The sequence below is a fragment of the Helicoverpa armigera genome, chromosome 17 (assembly GCF_030705265.1).
Source record: "Helicoverpa armigera isolate CAAS_96S chromosome 17, ASM3070526v1, whole genome shotgun sequence".
NCBI lineage: Eukaryota > Metazoa > Arthropoda > Insecta > Lepidoptera > Noctuidae > Helicoverpa > Helicoverpa armigera.
The window spans coordinates 10,803,234-10,823,795 of NC_087136.1; the positions used below are offsets into that span (position 1 = coordinate 10,803,234).

At 42.3% G+C, this 20,562-nt stretch overlaps 1 protein-coding gene across 2 annotated transcripts in view; it reads left to right on the top strand.

The window, feature by feature from the left end:
* The window catches only part of LOC110382348 (titin), a 170,686-nt gene extending 150,214 nt beyond the window's left edge, over positions 1-20,472 (top strand). Inside the window, exons 8-10 of one of the 2 annotated variants that reach the window (XM_064038742.1) lie at positions 1-8,842; positions 8,873-17,342; positions 17,435-20,472. The exon at positions 1-8,842 is cut by the window's left edge and continues 14,503 nt beyond it. In XM_064038742.1, coding sequence (XP_063894812.1) covers positions 1-8,842; positions 8,873-17,342; positions 17,435-17,604 — 17,482 coding nt within the window. In that variant the 3' untranslated portion in view covers positions 17,605-20,472. Of the gene's footprint in view, positions 17,343-17,434 lie in introns of both variants that reach the window. The other variant, XM_064038743.1, reaches the window with a different exon arrangement.
* Positions 20,473-20,562: the final 90 nt, after the last annotated feature.

Sequence of the window (20,562 nt, forward strand, 5' to 3'; positions counted from 1 at the left end):
CTCCCTTGATGGGAAAGCCCCCAGTCCAGTCGAACAAAAAGAAACTGCAGTTAGCTCCATCGAACTTGATGAAAAGGCGCCAAGCCCTGTCAAACCGGATGAGAAGGCGCCAAGCCCCGTCAAGCCTGACGAGAAAGTGCCAAGCCCCATCAAGCCCGATGAGAAAGCGCCAATCTCCGCCAAGCCTGATGAGAAGGCACTAAGCCCTGACAAGGAAGAAGAAAGAAAATTGAGCGTTATTTCTCTTGATGAGAAAGCACCAAGTCCAGTAAAATCAGAAGACAAGGCACCAAGCCCCGTCAAGCATGAAGAGAAAACTCCTAGCCCTGTCAAACCTGACGAAAAGGAGCCAAGCCCAGCCAAGTTCGATGAGAAGGCAACTAGTCCTGTTGAGCTCGATGAGAAAGTACCTAGTCCTGCCAAGCCCGACGAAGAGACACCTAGCCCTATCAAACTTGATGAGAAGGCACCAAGCCCCGTCAAGTACGATGAGAAAGCGCCAAGCCCTGTCAAGCCTGATTTGAAGGGACCTAGTTATACGAAACCAGACGAGAAAGAACCAAGTTCAGTCAAGGAGGTGGACAAAGTGCCCATTGCAGTCGAGGCTGACAAGAAGGCACTTAAGCCTCTTGCATATGATGACAAAGTTTCAAGCCCAGTCAAGCTCGATGAAAAAGCGCCAAGTCCTGCCAAGACCGATGAGAAGGTAACTATCCCTATCAAACCTGACGAGAGAGAGCCAAGCCTAGTCAAACTTGATGAAAAAGCGCAAAGCCCTGTCAAGGAAGACGAAATAAAATTGAGCGCTATTTCTATTGATGACAAAGCACCCAGTCCAGCAAAACCAGATGACAAGGCACCAAGGTCCGTCAAGCCTGATGAGAAGGCACCTATTTCTACCAAACCTGATGAGAAAGAACCAAGCCCCGTTAAGTCCCAGGAGAAGGCGCCTAGTCCTGTCGAGCCTGATGAAGAGGCACTTAGCCCAATCAAACCTGATGAGAAAACGCCAAGCCCGGTCAAGCCCGATGAGAAAATGCCAAGCTCTATCAAGCCTGATGAAAAGGCACCTAGTCCTACCAAACCTGACGAGGAAGAACCCAGGTCAGTCAAGGAAGATGAAAGAAAACTGAGTGCTGTCTCTCTTGATGTGAAAGCACCCAGTCCAGTCGAACCAAAAGAAACTACAATAAGTTCCATCAAACTTGATGAGAAAGAGCATAGCCCCGTCAAGTCTGATGACAAAGCGCCAAGCTCTGTCATGCCCGATGAGAAGGCACCTATTTCCACTAAATCTGACGACAAAGAACCAAGCGTAGTCAAGGAAGATGAAAGGAAACTGAGTGCGGTCTCTCTTGATGTGAAAGCACCCAGTCTTGTCGAACCAAAAGAAACTTCAACAAGTTCCATCAAACTTGATGAGAAGGAACATAGCCCCGTAAAGCCTGATGAGAAGGGACCAAGCCCCGACAAGGAAGAAGAAAGAAAATTGAGAGCTATTTCTCTTGATGAGAAAGCACCCAGTCCAGTCAAATCAGAAGACAAGGCACCAAGCCCCGTCAAGCCTGACGAGAAAATGCCAAGCCCGGTCAAGCCCGATGAGAAAGTGCCAAGCTCCGTCAAGCCTGCTGAAAAGGCACCTAGTCCTATCAAACCTGACGAGGAAGAACCCAGTTCAGTTAAGGAAGATGAAAGAAAACTGAGTGCTGTCTCTCTTGATGTGAAAGCACCCAGTCCAGTTGAACAAAAGGAAACGGCAGCGACACTCATCAAACGTGACGAGAAAGAACCAAGCCCCGTTAAGTCCGAGGAGAAGTTGCCTACTCCTATCAAGTCCGATGAAAAGACACTTAAACCTCTTGAACATGATGAAAAAGGTCTAAGCTCCATCAAGCCCGATGAGGAAGCGCCAAGTTCCGTCAAGCCAGATGAGAAGGCACCTAGTCCTGCCGAGTCTGATGAAGAGGCACCTAGCCCTATCAAATCTGATGAGAAAGCACCTAGTCCTACCAAACCTGATGAGAAAGAACCAAGTCCAGTCAAGGAAGACGAAAGAAAGCTGAGTGCTATCTCTCTTGATGCGAAAGCACCCAGTCCAGTCGAACCAAAGGAAACGGTAGCTGTACTCATCAAAACTGACGAAAACGAACGAAGCCCCGTCAAACAAGATGAGAAACCGCAAAGCTCCGTCAAGCTCGATGAAAAGGCGCCTAGTCCAGTCGAGGCTGACGAGAAGGCACTTAAGCCTCTTGAACATGATGACAAAGTTCCAAGCCCGGTCAAGCATGATGAAAAAGCGCCAAGCCCTGTTAAGCCTGATGAGAAAGAACCGAGCTCTCTTAAGTACGATGAAGATTCAAGTCCAGTCAAAGTTGAAGACAGAGAATTGAGCCTATCAGAGACTGATGAAGACTTGTCAAGTATAACTTATATAGAAAAAGTAACCAAACAGGATGATTCTAGCCATGTCACTAGCAAGCAAGAACAACGGTTGTCAAGCCCAGATAAAACGTTGGGTAAAACAGTTGAAGAGAAGGAAACAAGTGCAAGTAAACTTGACATAACTTCAGTCGATACTCTTGAAGAGAAATTGTCAAGCGTTAGTACAACTGAAGAAAAGCCAGCAATCACTCAACAGTCTGAGGAGCTTTTAGATGAAGATGGCTTTGTGGTTATTGACAAAAATATTCTTGATGAACACTTAGAACATCAAGAAATTTCTCCAGACATGGAAGGAGACATACATTTAAAGGATAGAATAGCTCTCGACAAAATCACCATCGATAAGACTCCACAGTTTTCTGATGCCATTCTCAGTCAAGTTCCTGTAAAAGAACCTAAACCAGAGAAAGAGGCTCAGATGAAAGAAGACGTGGATCAAGGTATTAAACCTGAAGACGATCTTACTCCTGAAATAATAAAGAAAGAACTACGTGTTGAAACCGCATTACAAGATCAGTTTGACGACGATGTACCAAGCCCAGAACTTGTTCTAGATACACTCAAAGAACTTAGTCCTATAAAAGATGACACAGGTGTTGTTATTAAAGAAACAATCAAACAATTGGTTTCGGAAAAAGAAATAGATGAAGTAACTGAAATAAAAGAAGCAGTGCATAAAGAAAAAGTCGATGAATTGAAATCAGTGTCCACTAAAGTCACAGACATTACTCCTATATCTGACGAATTAAGTGAAAAAACTCAACAATTAAAATCTGAGCAATTAACAAGTGAAATTATGGAAAGTGATATCATTTCTGACAAACTTGATTACAAGCAAGTTGGTTTAGAAAAGGATATTTGTGACATCAAAAAAGATAAAAAGACAATCGATGGTGAAGCAGATGCAGTTACATCAATAGAAGTAGTAAAACAGATTACCACTGCTAGCAATCAAATTGATAAATTAATTCATCACGATCAGCTTGAAGATAAAACACTAAGTCCTATTGAGCATAAGGAAGAAATAGCAACAATTCAAAAAGAAACAAGCTTAGTAGATGAAAAGAAACGCGATCCAGACGAAAAGGATGAGAAGGGTATAACACCTATTAAGCTGGATAAACTATCTGATAAAACACCGAGTCCTGCTGAATCTGATGCAGAAATCCTAAGTCCAGCTTTAATGGATGACAGCGAGCTACCTGCTGTACACATACCACAAACAAAATCTGACAAAGAAAAGAGTGCAGAAATTGAAACGGTGGCAGTAAAGGCTGATGATTCCATCAAGCATAGTATTAAGTTACCAACTGAAAGCCTAGTTGACGAAAAAAGCGCATTAGTACCAATCACACCTCAAGATGAATCAGAAATTGAGAAACAATTAGAAGGCTTTGAACCTGTCGGTGAAATAGAAGAAGATACCACAACTCAGATAGTCACCATTACTGAAGGAGGCCAGGTAATTAAAAGGAAATCAACTATCACAACAATTATTCAAGAATACTCAAATGTAAGTAAGACTATAAGAAAATACAAAATCACAGTTATATCTGTAGAGTCGGACGAACATTTAGATGGCACTAAAGTTAGCAGAACGTATAAAGACGTATCTATTGCCGATTCGAGACCTAAAACAAGTACTTTCAAAATTGAAATTAAAGAGATCAGTCCAATACAAGATGGAAGTGATATAAGATCCGACCTTGAATTAACCTATACCAAGAAGACACCTAGCCCACTCAAAGAAGATCAAAAAGAATCAAGCCCTGATACGCTTGAAAAGAAAGTGCCTCGCCCTCAGGAACTAGGTGAAGATGGAGAAAGTGGTATCACGCCTGAAGATAAGGTACCCAGTCCTATCAAACGTGATGAATTATCAAGTAGCCCAATGGAAGAAAAATTAATCTCATTCTTAGATGATCTAGAAATTGAAGAAAGATTAAAAGATTTCAAACCTACGGGTGAATCAGAGGAAAAAACAATTACCCAATACCTCACTATAACGGAAAAAGGTGTTGAAATTTTAAGAACGTTTATCATCACAACGATAGTACAAAAATATTACAGTATTTCAAGAACGACAGTGATGTACAAGATTATTATTGTTACTGTCGAAGAAGACGAATTACCGGATGGAACTAAAGTTAGCAGAACATACAAGAAAACTTCATTGAGTAATTCAAAACCAACTTTAGAGCAACTGATGCAGCTTTGCAATGAATGCGTCGCCAGAGATTTACACTTAAAAGTTTCAGACTTTAGTTCTACAAAGCCTGATGATAAGGACAAGTCAACTGACACTTCTGAAGAGAAGAAGCTTGATGAGAAAACAGACACCCTTGTCAAACCTGATGACAAAGATTCTAGCCCGGTCAAGCTAGATGACAAGGAAGGCAGCCCAGTCAAGGATGATGGAAGAAAACTCAGCTCAGTTTCTCTTGAAGTAACAACACCAAGCCCAGTCAAGCCAGGTGAGGAGGCATCTAGCCCTGTCAAGCCTGATGAGAAATCACCTAGCCCTGTAAAGCCTGCAGAGAAGGCGCCTAGCCCTGTCAAACCTGATGAGAAGGTACCTAGCCCTATCAAGACCGATGAGAAGGCGCCTAGCCCTGTCAAGCCTGAAGAGAAGGCGCCTAGTTCTCTCAAGATAGACGATAAGGAACCAAGCCCTGTCAAGTCCGACGAGGAGGTACCTAGCCCCGTCGACCACGATGACAAGCTACCTAGCCCTCTCAAGACTGACGTGAAGGCGCCTAGCCCTGTCAAACCTGATGACGAGGCGCCTATTTCTGTTAAGGCTGAAGAGAAGGCGCCTAGCCCTGTCAAGCCTGATGAGAGGATAGCTAGCCCTGTCAAGTCAGATGAAAAGGAACCAAGCCCTGTCAAGTCCGATGAAAAGGCGCCTAGCCCTGTTCAGCCCGGTGAGAAGGTCCCTAGCCCTGTCAAGATAGACGATAAGCTGACTAGCCCTGTCAAGACAGACGATAAGGAACCAAGCCCTGTCAAGCCCGAAGAGAAGGTACCAAGCCCTGTCAAGCTTGATGAAAAGGCGCCTAGCCCTGTCAAGCCTGACGAAAAGGAACCTAGCACTGTCAAGCCTGACGTAAAGGCGCCTAGCCCTGTCAAGCCCGATGAGAAGGAACCTAGCACTGTCAAGCCTGATGAGAAGGTACCTAGCCCTGTCAAGCCCGATGAGAAGGAACCTAGCACTGTCAAGCCTGAAGAAAAGGCGCCTAGCCCTGTCAAGCCTGATGAGAAGGTACCTAGCTCCATCGAAATTGATGATAAGGTACCTAGTCCTCTCAAGATTGAAGATAAAGAATCAACCCCCGTCAAACCTGATGAGAAGATACTTAGCCCTGCCAAGCCTGACGAACAGGCGCCTAGCGCCTTAAAGCCCGATGAGAAATCGCCTAGCCCTATCAAGACAGATGAGAAAGAACCAAGCCCTGTTAAGCCCGAAGAAAAGGTAGCTAGCCCTGTCAAGATAGACGATAAGCTACCTAGCCCTGTCAAGCCTGAAGAGAAGGCGCCTAGCCCCGCAAAGCCCGATGAGAAGGTACCTAGCTCCATCGACATCGATGATAAGCTACCTAGCCCTGTCAAGCCTGATGAGACGATATCTAGTCCCATCGAACACGATGACAAGCTTCCTAGACCTGTTAAGACAGATGATAAGGAACCAAGCCCTGTTAAGCCTGATGATAAGGAAACAAGCCCCGTCAAGCCTGATGAGAAGGTACCTAGCTCTATCAAGACAGATGAGAAGGTGCCTAGCCCCGCGAAGCCCGATGAGAAAGAACCTAGCCCTGTCAAGATAGACGATAAGGAACCAATTCTCGTCAAGGCAGATGAGAAGGTGCCCATCGAACACGATGATAAGCTGCCTAGCCCTGTCAAGTTAGATGACAAGGCGCCGAGCCTGGTCAAGCTCGATGTGAAGGAAGTTAGCCATGCTAAACCTGACGAAAAGGAGCATAGCCCCGAGAAGCCCGAAGAGAAGGAAACTAGCCCTGTCAAGCCTGAAGAGAAGGTGCCTAGCCCCGCAAAGCCCGATAAGAAGGTACCTAGCTCCATTGAGATCGATGATAAAGTACCTAGCCCTCTCAAGCCAGATGAGAAGGTACCTAGCCCTGTCAAACCTGATGAGAAGGTACCTAGCCCTGCTAAGCCCGATGAGAAAGAACCTAGCCCTGTCAAGATAGACGATAAGGAACCAATTCTCGTCAAGGCAGATGAGAAGGTGCCCATCGAACACGATGATAAGCTGCCTAGCCCTGTCAAGTTAGATGACAAGGCGCCGAGCCTGGTCAAGCTCGATGTGAAGGAAGTTAGCCATGCTAAACCTGACGAAAAGGAGCATAGCCCCGAGAAGCCCGAAGAGAAGGAAACTAGCCCTGTCAAGCCTGAAGAGAAGGTGCCTAGCCCCGCAAAGCCCGATAAGAAGGTACCTAGCTCCATTGAGATCGATGATAAAGTACCTAGCCCTCTCAAGCCAGATGAGAAGGTACCTAGCCCTGTCAAACCTGATGAGAAGGTACCTAGCCCTGCTAAGCCCGATGAGAAGGAACCTAGCCCTGTCAAGCCTGATGAGAAGGTACCAAGCCCTGTCAAGCCTGATGACAAGCTACCTAGCCCTGTCAAGACAGATGAAAAGGTACCTATCCCTGTTCAGCTCGAAGAGAAGATCCCTAGCCCCGAGAAGCCCGAAGAGAAGGAAACTAGCCCTGTCAAGCCTGAAGAGAAGGTGCCTAGCCCCGCAAAGCCCGATAAGAAGGTACCTAGCTCCATCGACATCGATGATAAAGTACCTAGCCCTCTCAAGCCTGATGAGAAGGTACCAAGCCCCGTCAAGCCTGACGAAAAGGCGCCTAGCCCTGTCAAGCCTGATGAGAAGGAACCAAGCCCTGTTAAGCCCGAAGAGACGGAACCTAGCCCTGTCAAGATAGACGATAAGGTAATTAGCCCAGTCAAGGCTGATGATATGGAACTAAGCTCTGTCAAGCCTAACGCGAAGGCGCCTAGCCCTGTCAAGCCCGATGATAAGGTACCTAGCTCCATCGACATCGATGATAAGGTATCTAGTCCCATCCAACACGATGAGAAGGAACGTAGCCCTGTCAAGCCTGATGAGAAGGTATCTAGCCCTGTCAAGCCTGATGAGAAGGTACCTAGCCCTGTCAAGCCCGATGAGAAGGAACCTAGCCCTCTTAAGCTGGATGAGAAAGAACCTAGCCCTGTCAAGCCTGAAGAGAAGGTACCTAGCCCTGTCAAGCCTGATGAGAAGGTATCTAGCCCTGTCAAGCCTGACGAGAAGGTACCTAGCCCTCTTAAGCTGGATGAGAAAGAACCTAGCCCTGTCAAGCCTGAAGAGAAGGTACCTAGCCCTGTCAAGCCTGACGAGAAGGTACCTAGCCCTGTCAAGCCCGATGAGAAGGAACCTAGCCCTCTTAAGCTGGATGAGAAAGAACCTAGCCCTGTCAAGCCTGAAGAGAAGGTACCTAGCCCTGTCAAGCCTGATGAGAAGGTATCTAGCCCTGTCAAGCCCGATGAGAAGGAACCTAGCCCTCTTAAGCTCGATGAGAAGGAACCTAGCCCTGTAAAGCCTGATGAGAAGGTACCTAGCCCCGCAAAGCTCGGTGAGAAGGTACCTAGCTCCATCGACATCGATGATAAGCTTACTAGCCCTGTCAAGACAGATGAAAAGGTGCCTAGCCCTGTAAAGCCCAAAGAGAAAGTATCAAGCCCCATCCAATACGATGAGAAGGAACCCAGCCCTGTCAAGCCTGATGAGAAGGTACCTAGCCCTGTCAAGCCCGATGAGAAGGAACCTAGCACTGTCAAGCCTGAAGAAAAGGCGCCTAGCCCTGTCAAGCCTGATGAGAAGGTACCTAGCTCCATCGAAATCGATGATAAGGTACCTAGTCCTCTCAAGATTGAAGATAAAGAATCAACCCCCGTCAAGCCTGATGAGAAGGTACTTAGCCCTGCCAAGCCTGACGAAAAGGCGCCTAGCGCCGTAAAGCCCGATGAGAAAGAACCAAGCCCTGTCCAGATAGACGATAAGGAACCAATCCTCGTCAAGCCTGATGAGAAATCGCCTAGCCCTATCAAGTCAGATGAGAAGGTGCCTAGCCCCATCGAACACGATGACAAGCTACCTAGCCCTGTTAAGCTAGATGAAAGGGCGCCTAGCCTCGTCAAGCTGGATGTGAAGGAAGATAGCCATGCTAAACCTGACGAAAAGGAGCAAAGCCCTGTGAAGCTCGAAGAGAAGGAACCAGGTCCAGTCAAGCCTGAAGAGAAGGCGCCTAGCCATGTCAAGACAGATGAGAAGGTGCCTAGCCCCGCAAAGCCCGATGAGAAGGTATCTAGCTCCATCGACATCGATGATAAAGTACCTAGCCCTGTCAAACCTGATGAGAAGGTACCTAGCCCTGCTAAGCCCGATGAGAAGGAACCTAGCCCTGTCAAGCCTGACGAAAAGGTGCCTAGCCCTGTCAAGCCTGATGAGAAGGTACCTAGCCCTGTTAAGCCTGATGAGAAGGTACCTAGCCCTGTCAAGCCTGATGAGGAGGTACCTAGCCCTGTCGAGCATGATGAGAAGGTACCTAGCTCCATCGAAATCGATGATAAGGTACCTAGTCCTGTCAAGATTGAAGATAAGGAATCAACCCCCGTCAAGCCTGATGAGAAGGTACTTAGCCCTGTCAAGATAGACGATAAGGAACCAATCCTCGTCAAGCCTGATGAGAAATCGCCTAGCCCTATCAAGACAGATGAGAAGGTGCCTAGCCCCATCGAACACGATGACAAGCTACCTAGCCCTGCTAAGCTAGATGAAAGGGCGCCTAGCCTCGTCAAGCTGGATGTGAAGGAAGCTAGCCATGCTAAACCTGACGAAACGGAGCAAAGCCCTGTGAAGCCCGAAGAGAAGGAACCAGGTCCTGTCAAGCCTGAAGAGAAATTGCCTAGCCCTGTCAAGCCTGAAGAGAAGGTGCCTAGTCCCGCAAAGCCCGATGAGAAGGTACCTAGCTCCATCGACATCGATGATAAGGTAACTAGCACCGTCAAGACAGATGAAAAGGTACCTAGCCTTGTCAAGCCTGATGAGAAGGTATCTAGCCCCATCCAACACGATGAGAAGGAACCTAGCCCTGTCAAGCCTGATGAGAAGGTCTCTAGCCCCATCGAACACGACGACAAGCTTGTTAGCACTGTCAAGACAGATGATAAGGAACCAAGCCCTGTCAAACCCGACGAAAAGGCGCCTAGCCTCGTTAAGCCCGATGAGAAGGAACCTAGCCCTGTCAAACCTGATGAGAAGGTACCTAGCCCTGTCAAACCTGATGAGAAGGTACCTAGCCCTGTCGAGCCTGATGAGAAGGTACCTAGCCCTGTCAAGCCTGATGAGAAGGTACCTAGCTCCATCGAAATCGATGATAAGGTACCTAGTCCTGTCAAGATTGAAGATAAGGAATCAACCCCCGTCAAGCCTGATGAGAAGGTATCTAGCCCCATCGAACACGATGACAAACTACTTAGCCCTGTTAAGACAGATGACAAGGTACCTAGCCCTGTTAAGGCTGATGATAAGGAACCAAGCCCCGTCAAGCCTGACGAAAAGGCGCCTAGCCCTGTCAAGCCTGATGAGAAGGTCTCTAGCCCCATCGAACACGACGACAAGCCTGTAAGCACTGTCAAGACAGATGATAAGGAACCAAGCCCTGTCAAACCCGACGAAAAGGCGCCTAGCCTCGTTAAGCCCGATGAGAAGGTACCTAGCCCTGTCAAGATGGACGATAAGGAACCAAGCCCGGTCAAGCCTGATGAGAAGGCTCCTAGCCCTGTCAAGCCTGACGAAAAGGTGCCTGCCCCCATCAAGCCTGCTGAGCAACAACCCAGTCCTGTTTCGGAAGACGTCAAAAAAGTAAGCGCTAGCTCTCTTGAAGAACAAGCACCCATTCCAGTCGAACCAGAAGTAAAAGTACCAAGTCCTATCAAACTTGATAAAGCAGAACTGAGCCCCGACAAGCCTCTTGACCAGGTGCCTAGTCCTGTTATGTCTGACAAGGTGACACTTAGCTCTATTAAACATGATGTCAAATTAGACAGCCCTGACAAGGCAGATGACAAAGTACCTAGCCCTGTCAAACATGAAAAATCCCCTGAAACAGATAAAGCCTCAGAAAAATCAGAAGTTACCAAAAAAGAAATTGAAGCAAAATCAAAGGATGATGAAAAAGACATTGATGAAAAGGAATCTTTCGAAGACGAATCGACAAGTAGTAAGAAAGTTTCAGCCGACAAAGATCTTATAAGTAAATCAGATAAACAAATAGTTGATTCAGAAGATCATCAGTCACAGAAAAAATCCGCAGACGGAAAAGATCTGCAAGACTTTGATACTACTGAAAAAGACATTTATGACGATGGCGAATCGATAAGTGAAGATAGTCAAATAATTGAAAGAGTTGACCTTCAAAAAGAGTCATTTGTTCAACCAGCAGTTACAAAAATACAATCTTTATCCAGTCAAACAGAAGAATTGCTTAAACAAGAGCGACAATTCGTTTCCAAATTAGAACCTGGTCTTAAAGAAACTGTCAGTAAGCCACATGTTGTGAAAAAGAGGTCTATTCTTGATGATAGATCTACTCAAGACTCTCTTGATAGCTTGACAGATGGTCTTACGTCTATACCACATGGAAGCAGTTCTGAAGATGTTTCAAAAGAAACAAGTCTAGAGGAAAAATACAGTTTTGAAGGATCTGAAAAGTCTGAAAAGAAATCCGTACGAAAACTACATGCTGATGATACTACGAGCCATAAAGTTGAACCATTATCAATCGACGACTCTTTTACTTCAACACTGAAAGATACCGATTTGACCAAAGTGCAAGACGACAAAACACAGGAATTAGGATCACCAAAAGATGAAATACCTCTTTCTGAAGCATCAGATTCCGGAGTCCATAGTATACCCACTGATGTAGGACTTAGTGACGACAAAAATATAACTCAAGCAATGACTGAAAGTGCCGTTCATCTTATGGAGTCGATACAAAAAGCATTTGAAGAAGACACTGTACAACAAGGAATAAAAACTGAGAGCTTAGAATCTTTAGTTAGAGTTTCGACACCCCCAACCGTCCCAGTTAGTCCACTGCCTAAGACTCCTAGTAGCTTCCAAGATGTCAAAATAAGCGATGGCGTTCAGAGTGAAGTAACCTATGATAAGTCTGATGGCAGCGAGGAAACAATCACTAAAGTGGTACATGTTGGAGATGACGTTCTTACCCAAAGAATTTCAACTTCAACAGAAAAAGTTCCAAAGAAAACATCTGCTCTTGTCGATGATGAATCAGATCTTTTATCATTGATGCAAAATGTTGGAAAGATCAAAACCGAAACTGATACTGTAACCAAAATAATTAAGGAAGGTGAAAATGTTGTAACACAAACAATAACCACTGTTACTACCAAAGAAGTAATATCAAGAGAAGACGGCACACCACAGAATATTAAGACCACAATAGAAACTACTACTTTGAGCAAAGGATCTGATGGTTCTACAACTACAATTAAAGATACACAAACATTACTCTCAGAATGTTCTTCCAGCCTTAGATCTACCTCATCTATGGATTTATATGCAAAAGACAGAATAGATAAGGAATATTTAGAAAGTGAAGAAAAGTTCGATATTAGGGATTTGACTGATAAACGTGAGTCTTCCTTACCTAAAGATGTAGAATCACTCAAATCCTTTTTAAGTGAGACTGATGAATCAGACGATAACATTGAAGATACGATTATTGATACAGATGTAAGTAAACGAATTATTAAAGAAAACAACAAGGATATTGTCGAAACTGTTACAACAACAACAAAGAAAGAAACCATTAAAGTAAGTGACCATAAAAAAATAATTCGTACGACAGTAGAAACAAATGTCGCTAAAGAGCATCCTGATGGTTCAAGAGATGTACAGAAGAATGTTGAAGTTAAGACTGAAGAAATTATTTTAGATTCTAGCAGTAATAGTTTAGTAGTAATAGATTCTAGCAGTAATAGTTTAGCAGTAATAGTCAGTAGTAGTTTAGATAATATACTTAATGAGTTTATTGTTTGTGGTGAACCTGAAGAAAGTGTCACCTCTAAAACAGAAGAAATCAAACAAGACACTTTCACCATTAGACGCACAATAGTAACCAGAGTAGTTAAAACTAAATATGCCGATAAACAAGGCATCCCTAGAAAACTCAAGACTGACACAACTATCACTACGACTGATGATTACCCAGATGGTTCTTCTCGCACGAAAGTTGATAGCAGTACATCGCTGTCAGACATTGATATCGAACCAGTAGAGACTCCTGAACTTCAAGATTTAACAGTACTAGAAGATAAGGCGGTCGAAACAGACAGAAATGAGAAAACTGTTAGTATAAACGGAAAAAGTGCGTTGCAAATTATAACTACAACTACTACTAAAGAAACATTAGCCTCAATTGACAGGACTAAGAGAAAACTAAAGACCACAGTTGAGACTGTAACGGAGACAATGCTTCCCGATGGCATGACAGAAGTGACGAAAGATGTCAAAATATCTGTGTCAGACATTGGATTAGATACTGTAGAAGATAGTCTCGACGGCTTTGAATCAATTGGCAAACCCAAAGAGGACACTACTACAGAAACAGAAACAGTAACTGAAGACGGCCTTATTATAAAAAGAAAAACAACTGTAACTACTACTACACAAGAATATATCAATACATCAAATACCATTAAGCGAGTAAAGACAACAGTCAAGACTGTTGTAGAAGATGAACACCCTGATGGATCTGTTATAAAAAAGACAAGTGAAAAGATATCTCTTACAGATGAAAATCTCATAACAACGAGTGATGACTCCGAAGACGAAAAGATTAATGCCATTCTTAAGGATTTGATTTCATCAGAACCAGATGTAAGTGAATCCGTGCAAAAAGAAGAAATCAAAGAAAAGGATATTACCATCCATAGAACTATTGTTACTAAAATAGTGACGACAAAGTACTCTGACAGTCGGGGACAATTACAAAAAATTAAAACAGTCACTACAGTTACTACTAGTGATCAATATCCTGACGGCACTACAAAGATTACCGTTGATACAAACACGACTATTAATGATTTAAATATTGAAGAAGAGGTCCAAACGAAAAAGAAGGTTAGTGTAGATCAGAGTACCCTGCCAGAACCTAAAGAAAAAGACCCAGAACCTATTGTCAATGGAGTTCATGAATCGCTAGACTCTGAAACTTTCATAGAAGGAAAATCAAAAACCGGTGATAAATTAACTGTCAAAGAAGAATCACCGTCAGAAGAAGAACCTGCCCAAAGTAGTAAAGTTGATGCCGCCCTGAAAGACTTCATCCCTGAAGGAGAACCAGAAATAACTGAATCTAGTGAAACTATAGATATCAAGGAAAAGGATACTGTTATCAGAAGGATTATAGTCACTAAAATAGTTAAAACAAAGTATTCTGACAAACAGGGTAATCTCAGAAAACTAAAGACTGTAACTACACTCACCACTACCGATAACTATCCAGATGGGTCAGCTCGGACTACTGTTGAAAGTAGCACTTCAGTTACGGATATTGAAATAGAAATTACTGACGTCGTCGAAGAAGGTTTTGATGCTGTCGGTGATCCAATAGAAGACACAACCACAGAAACTAAATCCATCACTGAAAATGGTATAGTGATAAAAAGAAAAACAACTATCACCACAATAGTCCAAGAATATGCTAGTGCTGAACAAAATATTAAGCGAACAAAAACTACAATTAGGACGGTAATAGAAGATGAATACCCCGACGGTTCAGTCACAACGAGAGCCAGTGAAAAGGTATCATTAGTCGATGAAAGTCTCAAGGCGCCTGAACCCACAGCAGAAGAATTAGCCGAAATAAGAAAATTAGAAGCCGCGCTCCAAGACCTATCTCCTTCAGGAGAACCTGAAGTAAGTGAAGACACCAAAGTTCAAGAAATAAAGGAAGACGGGGTGAGCATTAGAAGAGTCATCAATACAAAAATAGTCAAAACTAAGTACTCTGATAGTAAAAATATCATGCGAAAGATGAAGACGGTTAAAACTGTAACGACAACTGATGAATTCCCAGACGGCGCTGCAAGAACAACTGTTGACACCAGTACATCAGTATGTGATATAAAAGAAGACAATGTGGAGGCCCCTGTTCAACAAGTGACAGGCTACGATCAGGTTGGGGATGTTCAAATCAATGTCGAAACTATTAATAATGCAGTAGTTAGAGACGGAAAAGAACTTCAACAAACAATTACTATCAAAACAACAAAAGAAGTTTTGGAATCACAACAAGAGGATATTAAGAGGAAAGTCAGAACAACTGTAGAAACTGAGAGTCAAATTGCACTACCCGATGGTAACACGGAAATCACAAGGGACAAAAAAGTGACATTAGATGATTTTAAAAGCGAAACATTCTATGAAAACTTGACGGGATATGTTGAAATTGATAAACCAAAAGAATCTGTTGAGACTGAAGAAGATACAATTTTCGAAAATGGCGTGAAAATAAATAGAAAAACAACAATGAAAACCATAAAACAGGAATTCGAAAATGCCGCTACACTTTCAAGGAAAGTTAAATCTATAATTAGGGTTGAGATTGAAGATGAACATCCTGATGGTACAGTCATTACTAAGAAGAAAGAAACTGTCACAATCACAGACATAGCAGGTTACCCTCCAAGATCAATGCAGGATGCTCCTGGGCGTCCTGAAGATTTACCGGTTGGTGATTCTGAAATTGTAGAAAGTCAAACTGAAGACTTAGACGTTAAAAATGAAGAAATCCAACGAGGGTCTATTACTATCAAACGCAAAATTACGACAAAAACTAAACGCGAATTCTTAGCTAGTAACGATGTCAATATTAAACGAGTACGGACTACTGTTGAAACAACTACTATCGATGAATATCCCGACGGTGCTACAGAAACCACAAAAGATGTAAAAATAACTGTATCTGAATTCCAGAAGACATCAGACAGTGATCTACAAGCGGCGCTCCAGGGATTAGAACCCACTGGTAAAATTAAAACTTCCGTAGATAAAAAGACTAATATCATCAAATCAGAACATGGTGAAAAAATTACTCAGACAATCACGACTAACGTGACCAAAGAAGAACTTAGCAATAGTAAAACAAATGACGTTGCAGTAAAAACGGTCACAGAAACTATTACGGAAAATGCCAAAGACGACGGCACAGTTGAAACAACGAAAGACGTTCGTACACAAATTACATACTTACCACCAGGAACTGGTCTTGATGACTGGTCTCCAGAAGAGCTTGAAGAAATTGAAAAGCAACCAGTAGCACAAGAGGAACGACAAGTTTTAGATGATAAGCCTGCAGTAAACCAGAAGCAACATGATTCAAAAGAAAAACAAGAACAGAAGCCGAAGAAACAACGTTCACCAGTTGGAGAAATAACTACGGAAACTGATACCTACACTAAAGTCATCAAAGAAGGTGACAACGAAATAACACAAACAATAACGGTAGTAACGACAAAAGAAGTCATTAGCCCTGAAAAAATTAAAGTAACAGTTGAGACTACTACAGTTAGTAAAGGCAGTGATGGGGTGACCAAGACAACTAAATCTACTAAAACTACGATATCCGAGTTTAGAGAAGAGTTCGAAGAAACTGTTGATACTGGCGAAAGTGAAAAATCATTCTCGAAATTGTCTTCTAAGACAGGTGACATGCGAAGCTCATCAGCAGCGAGCGATGATCTAGACCATCCTGGAATCGCAACTCCACCATCAGATATTAGCTCAAGAGGTTCTAGGGCCGCCACTCATATATGGGGCACGGAAAGCAGTGGAATGTACTATAGTGATGAAGAAGGTCAGGGCAGCCCCAGCAGTACAAAATCACAAATCGCACACTCCCCTAGGTCCAATCTCAGCTTTGAATTAGATACCGCTAGGTCACAACAAGATCTATTCGAAAAACATGAATCAGGTTTAGACAAAGACATTATGACAACCTCCTTATATGGACACTTACCTGAAGACGATTCCTGCAAATCCTCTTCACACTCCGAAGTTACCACAACTGAAGTACTCAGCGGCTCTGCAACAAAACTAACTAAAGAGTTCTTAAGCAAAGAAAGATCAGAACATATAAAACACAGCGATGCTACTTTCTTAAAAGAGGCTGACGAACATTTTGAGAAAGCCATTGAAGAACATAAGAAGGTGAGCGGTTCTCAAGTTATTTCAAATATAACAGCTAAATATGAACTTGACTCGAAATTCCATTCAAGTTCAAGTCATTCATCGAAGGAGGAAAGTACAATAACATTAAAAGACATTAAAACAGAATCAAAAAAATTGTCTGACAGCAGTTCATCAAGCAAACAGGAAACTAAGTTGGAACAATCTGAAATGACGAGCGAAACTCGTAAAACATCCAAAGACCCGATCGAGTCTTGGGGAAAGCCACTTGGTTTGCCCAGTCCAATAGGGCCACCTACACAGACAGATGGCAAGAGCACTCCTAAGAAGCAATCTAGTGCAACAGTGTTAAACAAAAATAAGATCAACCAAGAGAAGAGCAAGGAAGCCAAGGGTCGCGCCTCGGAGTCTCCCAGCAAGAAGAAGGCTCCAGCTCCGGTGTACATGGAACTTACTTACGTTCCACACCACGGCAACTCCTACTACTCCGCCATTGAATTCTTCAAGCGAGTCCGTGCCCGCTACTACGTATTCTCTGGTACTGAGCCTTCAAAAGAGATCTACAATGCTCTGCTCGATGCCAAGAAAACATGGGAAGATAAAGATTTAGGTAAGCATCGCATACTTATGACGTTTAAGTCATAATTTGAAGGTTATGCTTAGTTCAGTTCAAAAAATAATCTTTCTTTCTGACTTTTGCAGAAGTCACCATAATTCCCACGTATGACACCGACGTGCTTGGCTACTGGGTGACAGAGAATGAGGAAGCTCTCGAGAAGTACAAGATTGACCTGTCGCCGTCTGCGTCCCGGTGCACCATCAACCTCCAGGATCATGAGACATCGTGTGCGGCCTATAGACTCGAGTTCTAGGTTTCGGGTCTATTTGTAGCCTTCTCATCGAAGAAGTGAGCCACTGTCGAGGAGTCAACGCTTGCGAACCGAATGAACCAAAGAAAAGTGTAATTGTTGTTGTAGAAAAAAAAAGGCTGTGATAATGAAAGAAACACTCGTAAGCATTGACTCTTGAGGCCACTACTTCGCATGAGAGTGTTTGCAAATAGATACTGAGTTTTTGTGATATTTGAATGCAATTAACAGACTGCTAAAGAGTTTGATAAAATCCTAGTTAATAATGAAAGTAACGATAATCCAAACGAAAACGATAGTGCTGGTGTCAAATGTGTTGTGCAAACCACGGCCGATTCCTAACTCCCAAACTGACAGTGTCCTAACCACATCCAATTGTAAAGTCAATAACCAATTCTCGACCTAAGAACAGAGACGTCCATTTTTTTCTAAAATACAACTGTTTTCTAGTAGCTTGCCATTTAAAGTATATTTCTGATGATGTTTTAAAATTTGGTCTTATACAAAACTGTAGTGCTTTTATACATGATATTTAGCGTAACCAGTCCATTTTGTTTAGCCAAAACACCGCTTTGCGATCAAAATTTTTGGGGGAATGAAAAAGAAAAATTATTTTGCTATCGCCATTTGTGATTTACAAATTGTACAAAATGTCTTAGCGGCATTTGTTTTGTTTAGCGTAGTGGCTTTAAAAGGACGTGATTAACATACGATTGTCATGGTAACTGACGTTATTATAAAACCTGATGGTACTTTTTTAAAGGTTTAAATAAAGATATACTTATTAAACGTAATATTGTCTTATAAAGACGTTCTTAATATATGCTCGCTCGTCGAGCTAGTGCTACGTGCGCTAGTTTCTATTCGTATTTGTTAGATGAGACTTATTATTACGACTCTAGAACGACAAAGATGACTTCTCGTGTCAGCCTGTACCTCGTAAGTAATTCAGTTAGATGTAAGGAGTGACGTTTTCCACGATTATTTTCAACTCGAGCTTATTTCCCTGCGATTTATAATAGACGAACGGTGGTGATGGATTGTAGGGTTGCGACGTAACTTTTTATAAATCCAACAGATGGCGTTGTTACGAATACAGGTTCTGCATCACGCTAACGAAATTTATCTTCTCGGCTATTTAAGAATAAGTTGCGCAAACATCACGCGCTAACGCAACATCGGTCTGTATTCGTGACGCCAACTTGGCTAACTTCAGAGTACTCGCACAAGGTATTAGATACAGAGTCGATTATAATTGGAACATCCTGCAACTCCAATATTAATCGAATGTGTGTCAAATGCTCTTGTTCGAGCCTCTGATGAAATACTGCAATCGATCGCCATCCTTAACTGAAGACATCTGTGTTATTCTAGACCAACAGTGAGCCTAAAACGATAGAGAGCTTAACCATTATAAATAATAAATGTTTTAGTAGAAAACTATTATTAAAGAATTCATTATATTTACCTCTGTTTAAGTTGATACTTGCTTGTTGCGTCGAGGTATAGTAATATAACATAGTTATAATTACGTGTTATATAAAATTTACTCATTTCCAAAAGATTATTATTATTAAAATAAAACGAGATTCCCGAATCTCTATTTGTATTACGTTGGCAACTATATATTTTTCGGTCTGTTGTATTTTTGTTTGAAATTTCTAGTCGAGGCGACCCAAATACTTATAAAAATCGTTATAGTCTTATAAAATTCGTTCCTATTCAGATGAATTGTTTTTGTAATGTTTTTTTGTCGAAGATGAAATCCTCATGTAATTATAGATAAAGTACTCCATTAGGTTACCGATTTGTTTCAAAACGTTATGTTCGGATGTGAGCGAATGTGATAATGATCCATAAATGATTCAGCATCTAGTGAGTAAGCAGTGTTGAAGGCTTTCCTCAGAAACACAGCAGCGAGCATGTTCAGCCTGTCGGCAGACCAGCACTGTTCCATCAGACGGGTCACTGCTCGCGTCTCCACCATGCATTGTCCTTATTTGCCAAATATCCAATGAAAGTGTTTGAGTCAATTAATTTTAAGTCATCCATAGCTATAAGTGGATTAATGTCACACAACAATCGCTTACTTCGCTAACATTGTCTTAATATAGAAACTATAGCGAGAACAATTCGTATTCCGAACCGCACCAGCACAATGTATTAACATATAAAAAAAAACTTTAAAAAATTGTAAACAAATACATAAAGAATACTTTTTTTATTTTTATTTTTTATGTATGTCAACGAATGAGTTTTTATTTTATAGTTTAAAATACATAATTAATATAGTATGTGTTACTGTGTGGATTGATGTGAGCACAATATTGTTTCATTATGTGGTTTTGCTTTAGGTAGTTTGGATGGGACTAAACAGGGATGTGAGGAATACCTGGGGGAGGCGGGTCTGAACCGATGCTACTGCTGTCGTGACACTGTTGGCTTCTCCAGTCAATTTTAGTAATAAGCTCTTCCATCGCTACGTTGCTAAAATACAGCATTTTGAGATTGAAATGCCCAACCGTGATGACAACTGTGTGTTTGGACGAATCAATTTCATGATGTCGAATACGCTAAAGTTTGCCACTTTATATTCTCATGACGAGTGCATCGGTGACGACAACTATATCGCTTTGAATAAAAAGGATTTTGAGTATCTTTTATTTAAATAGGCTTTGTTACTTTCAGCCAGCATCCACTGTCTAGCTGGCCGTAAAGCCTGACCCTAAAGTTTACTATTGTATTTTATAGCTAGAATTCTAATTAATGCATATTATTAGGAATATTAAAAATGTTATTAAAATTAAGAATTGTATCAGCTTAGTGAACATCAATAGCTCTGAGAAATAAACCATTATTGAAATTATTAAATGTTGTATTCTTTCAACTTGGTTATTGAACATGTTTAATTATATTTAAAGAAACATTTAGTGTCTTTGTTACCTATGAATATATACTTAG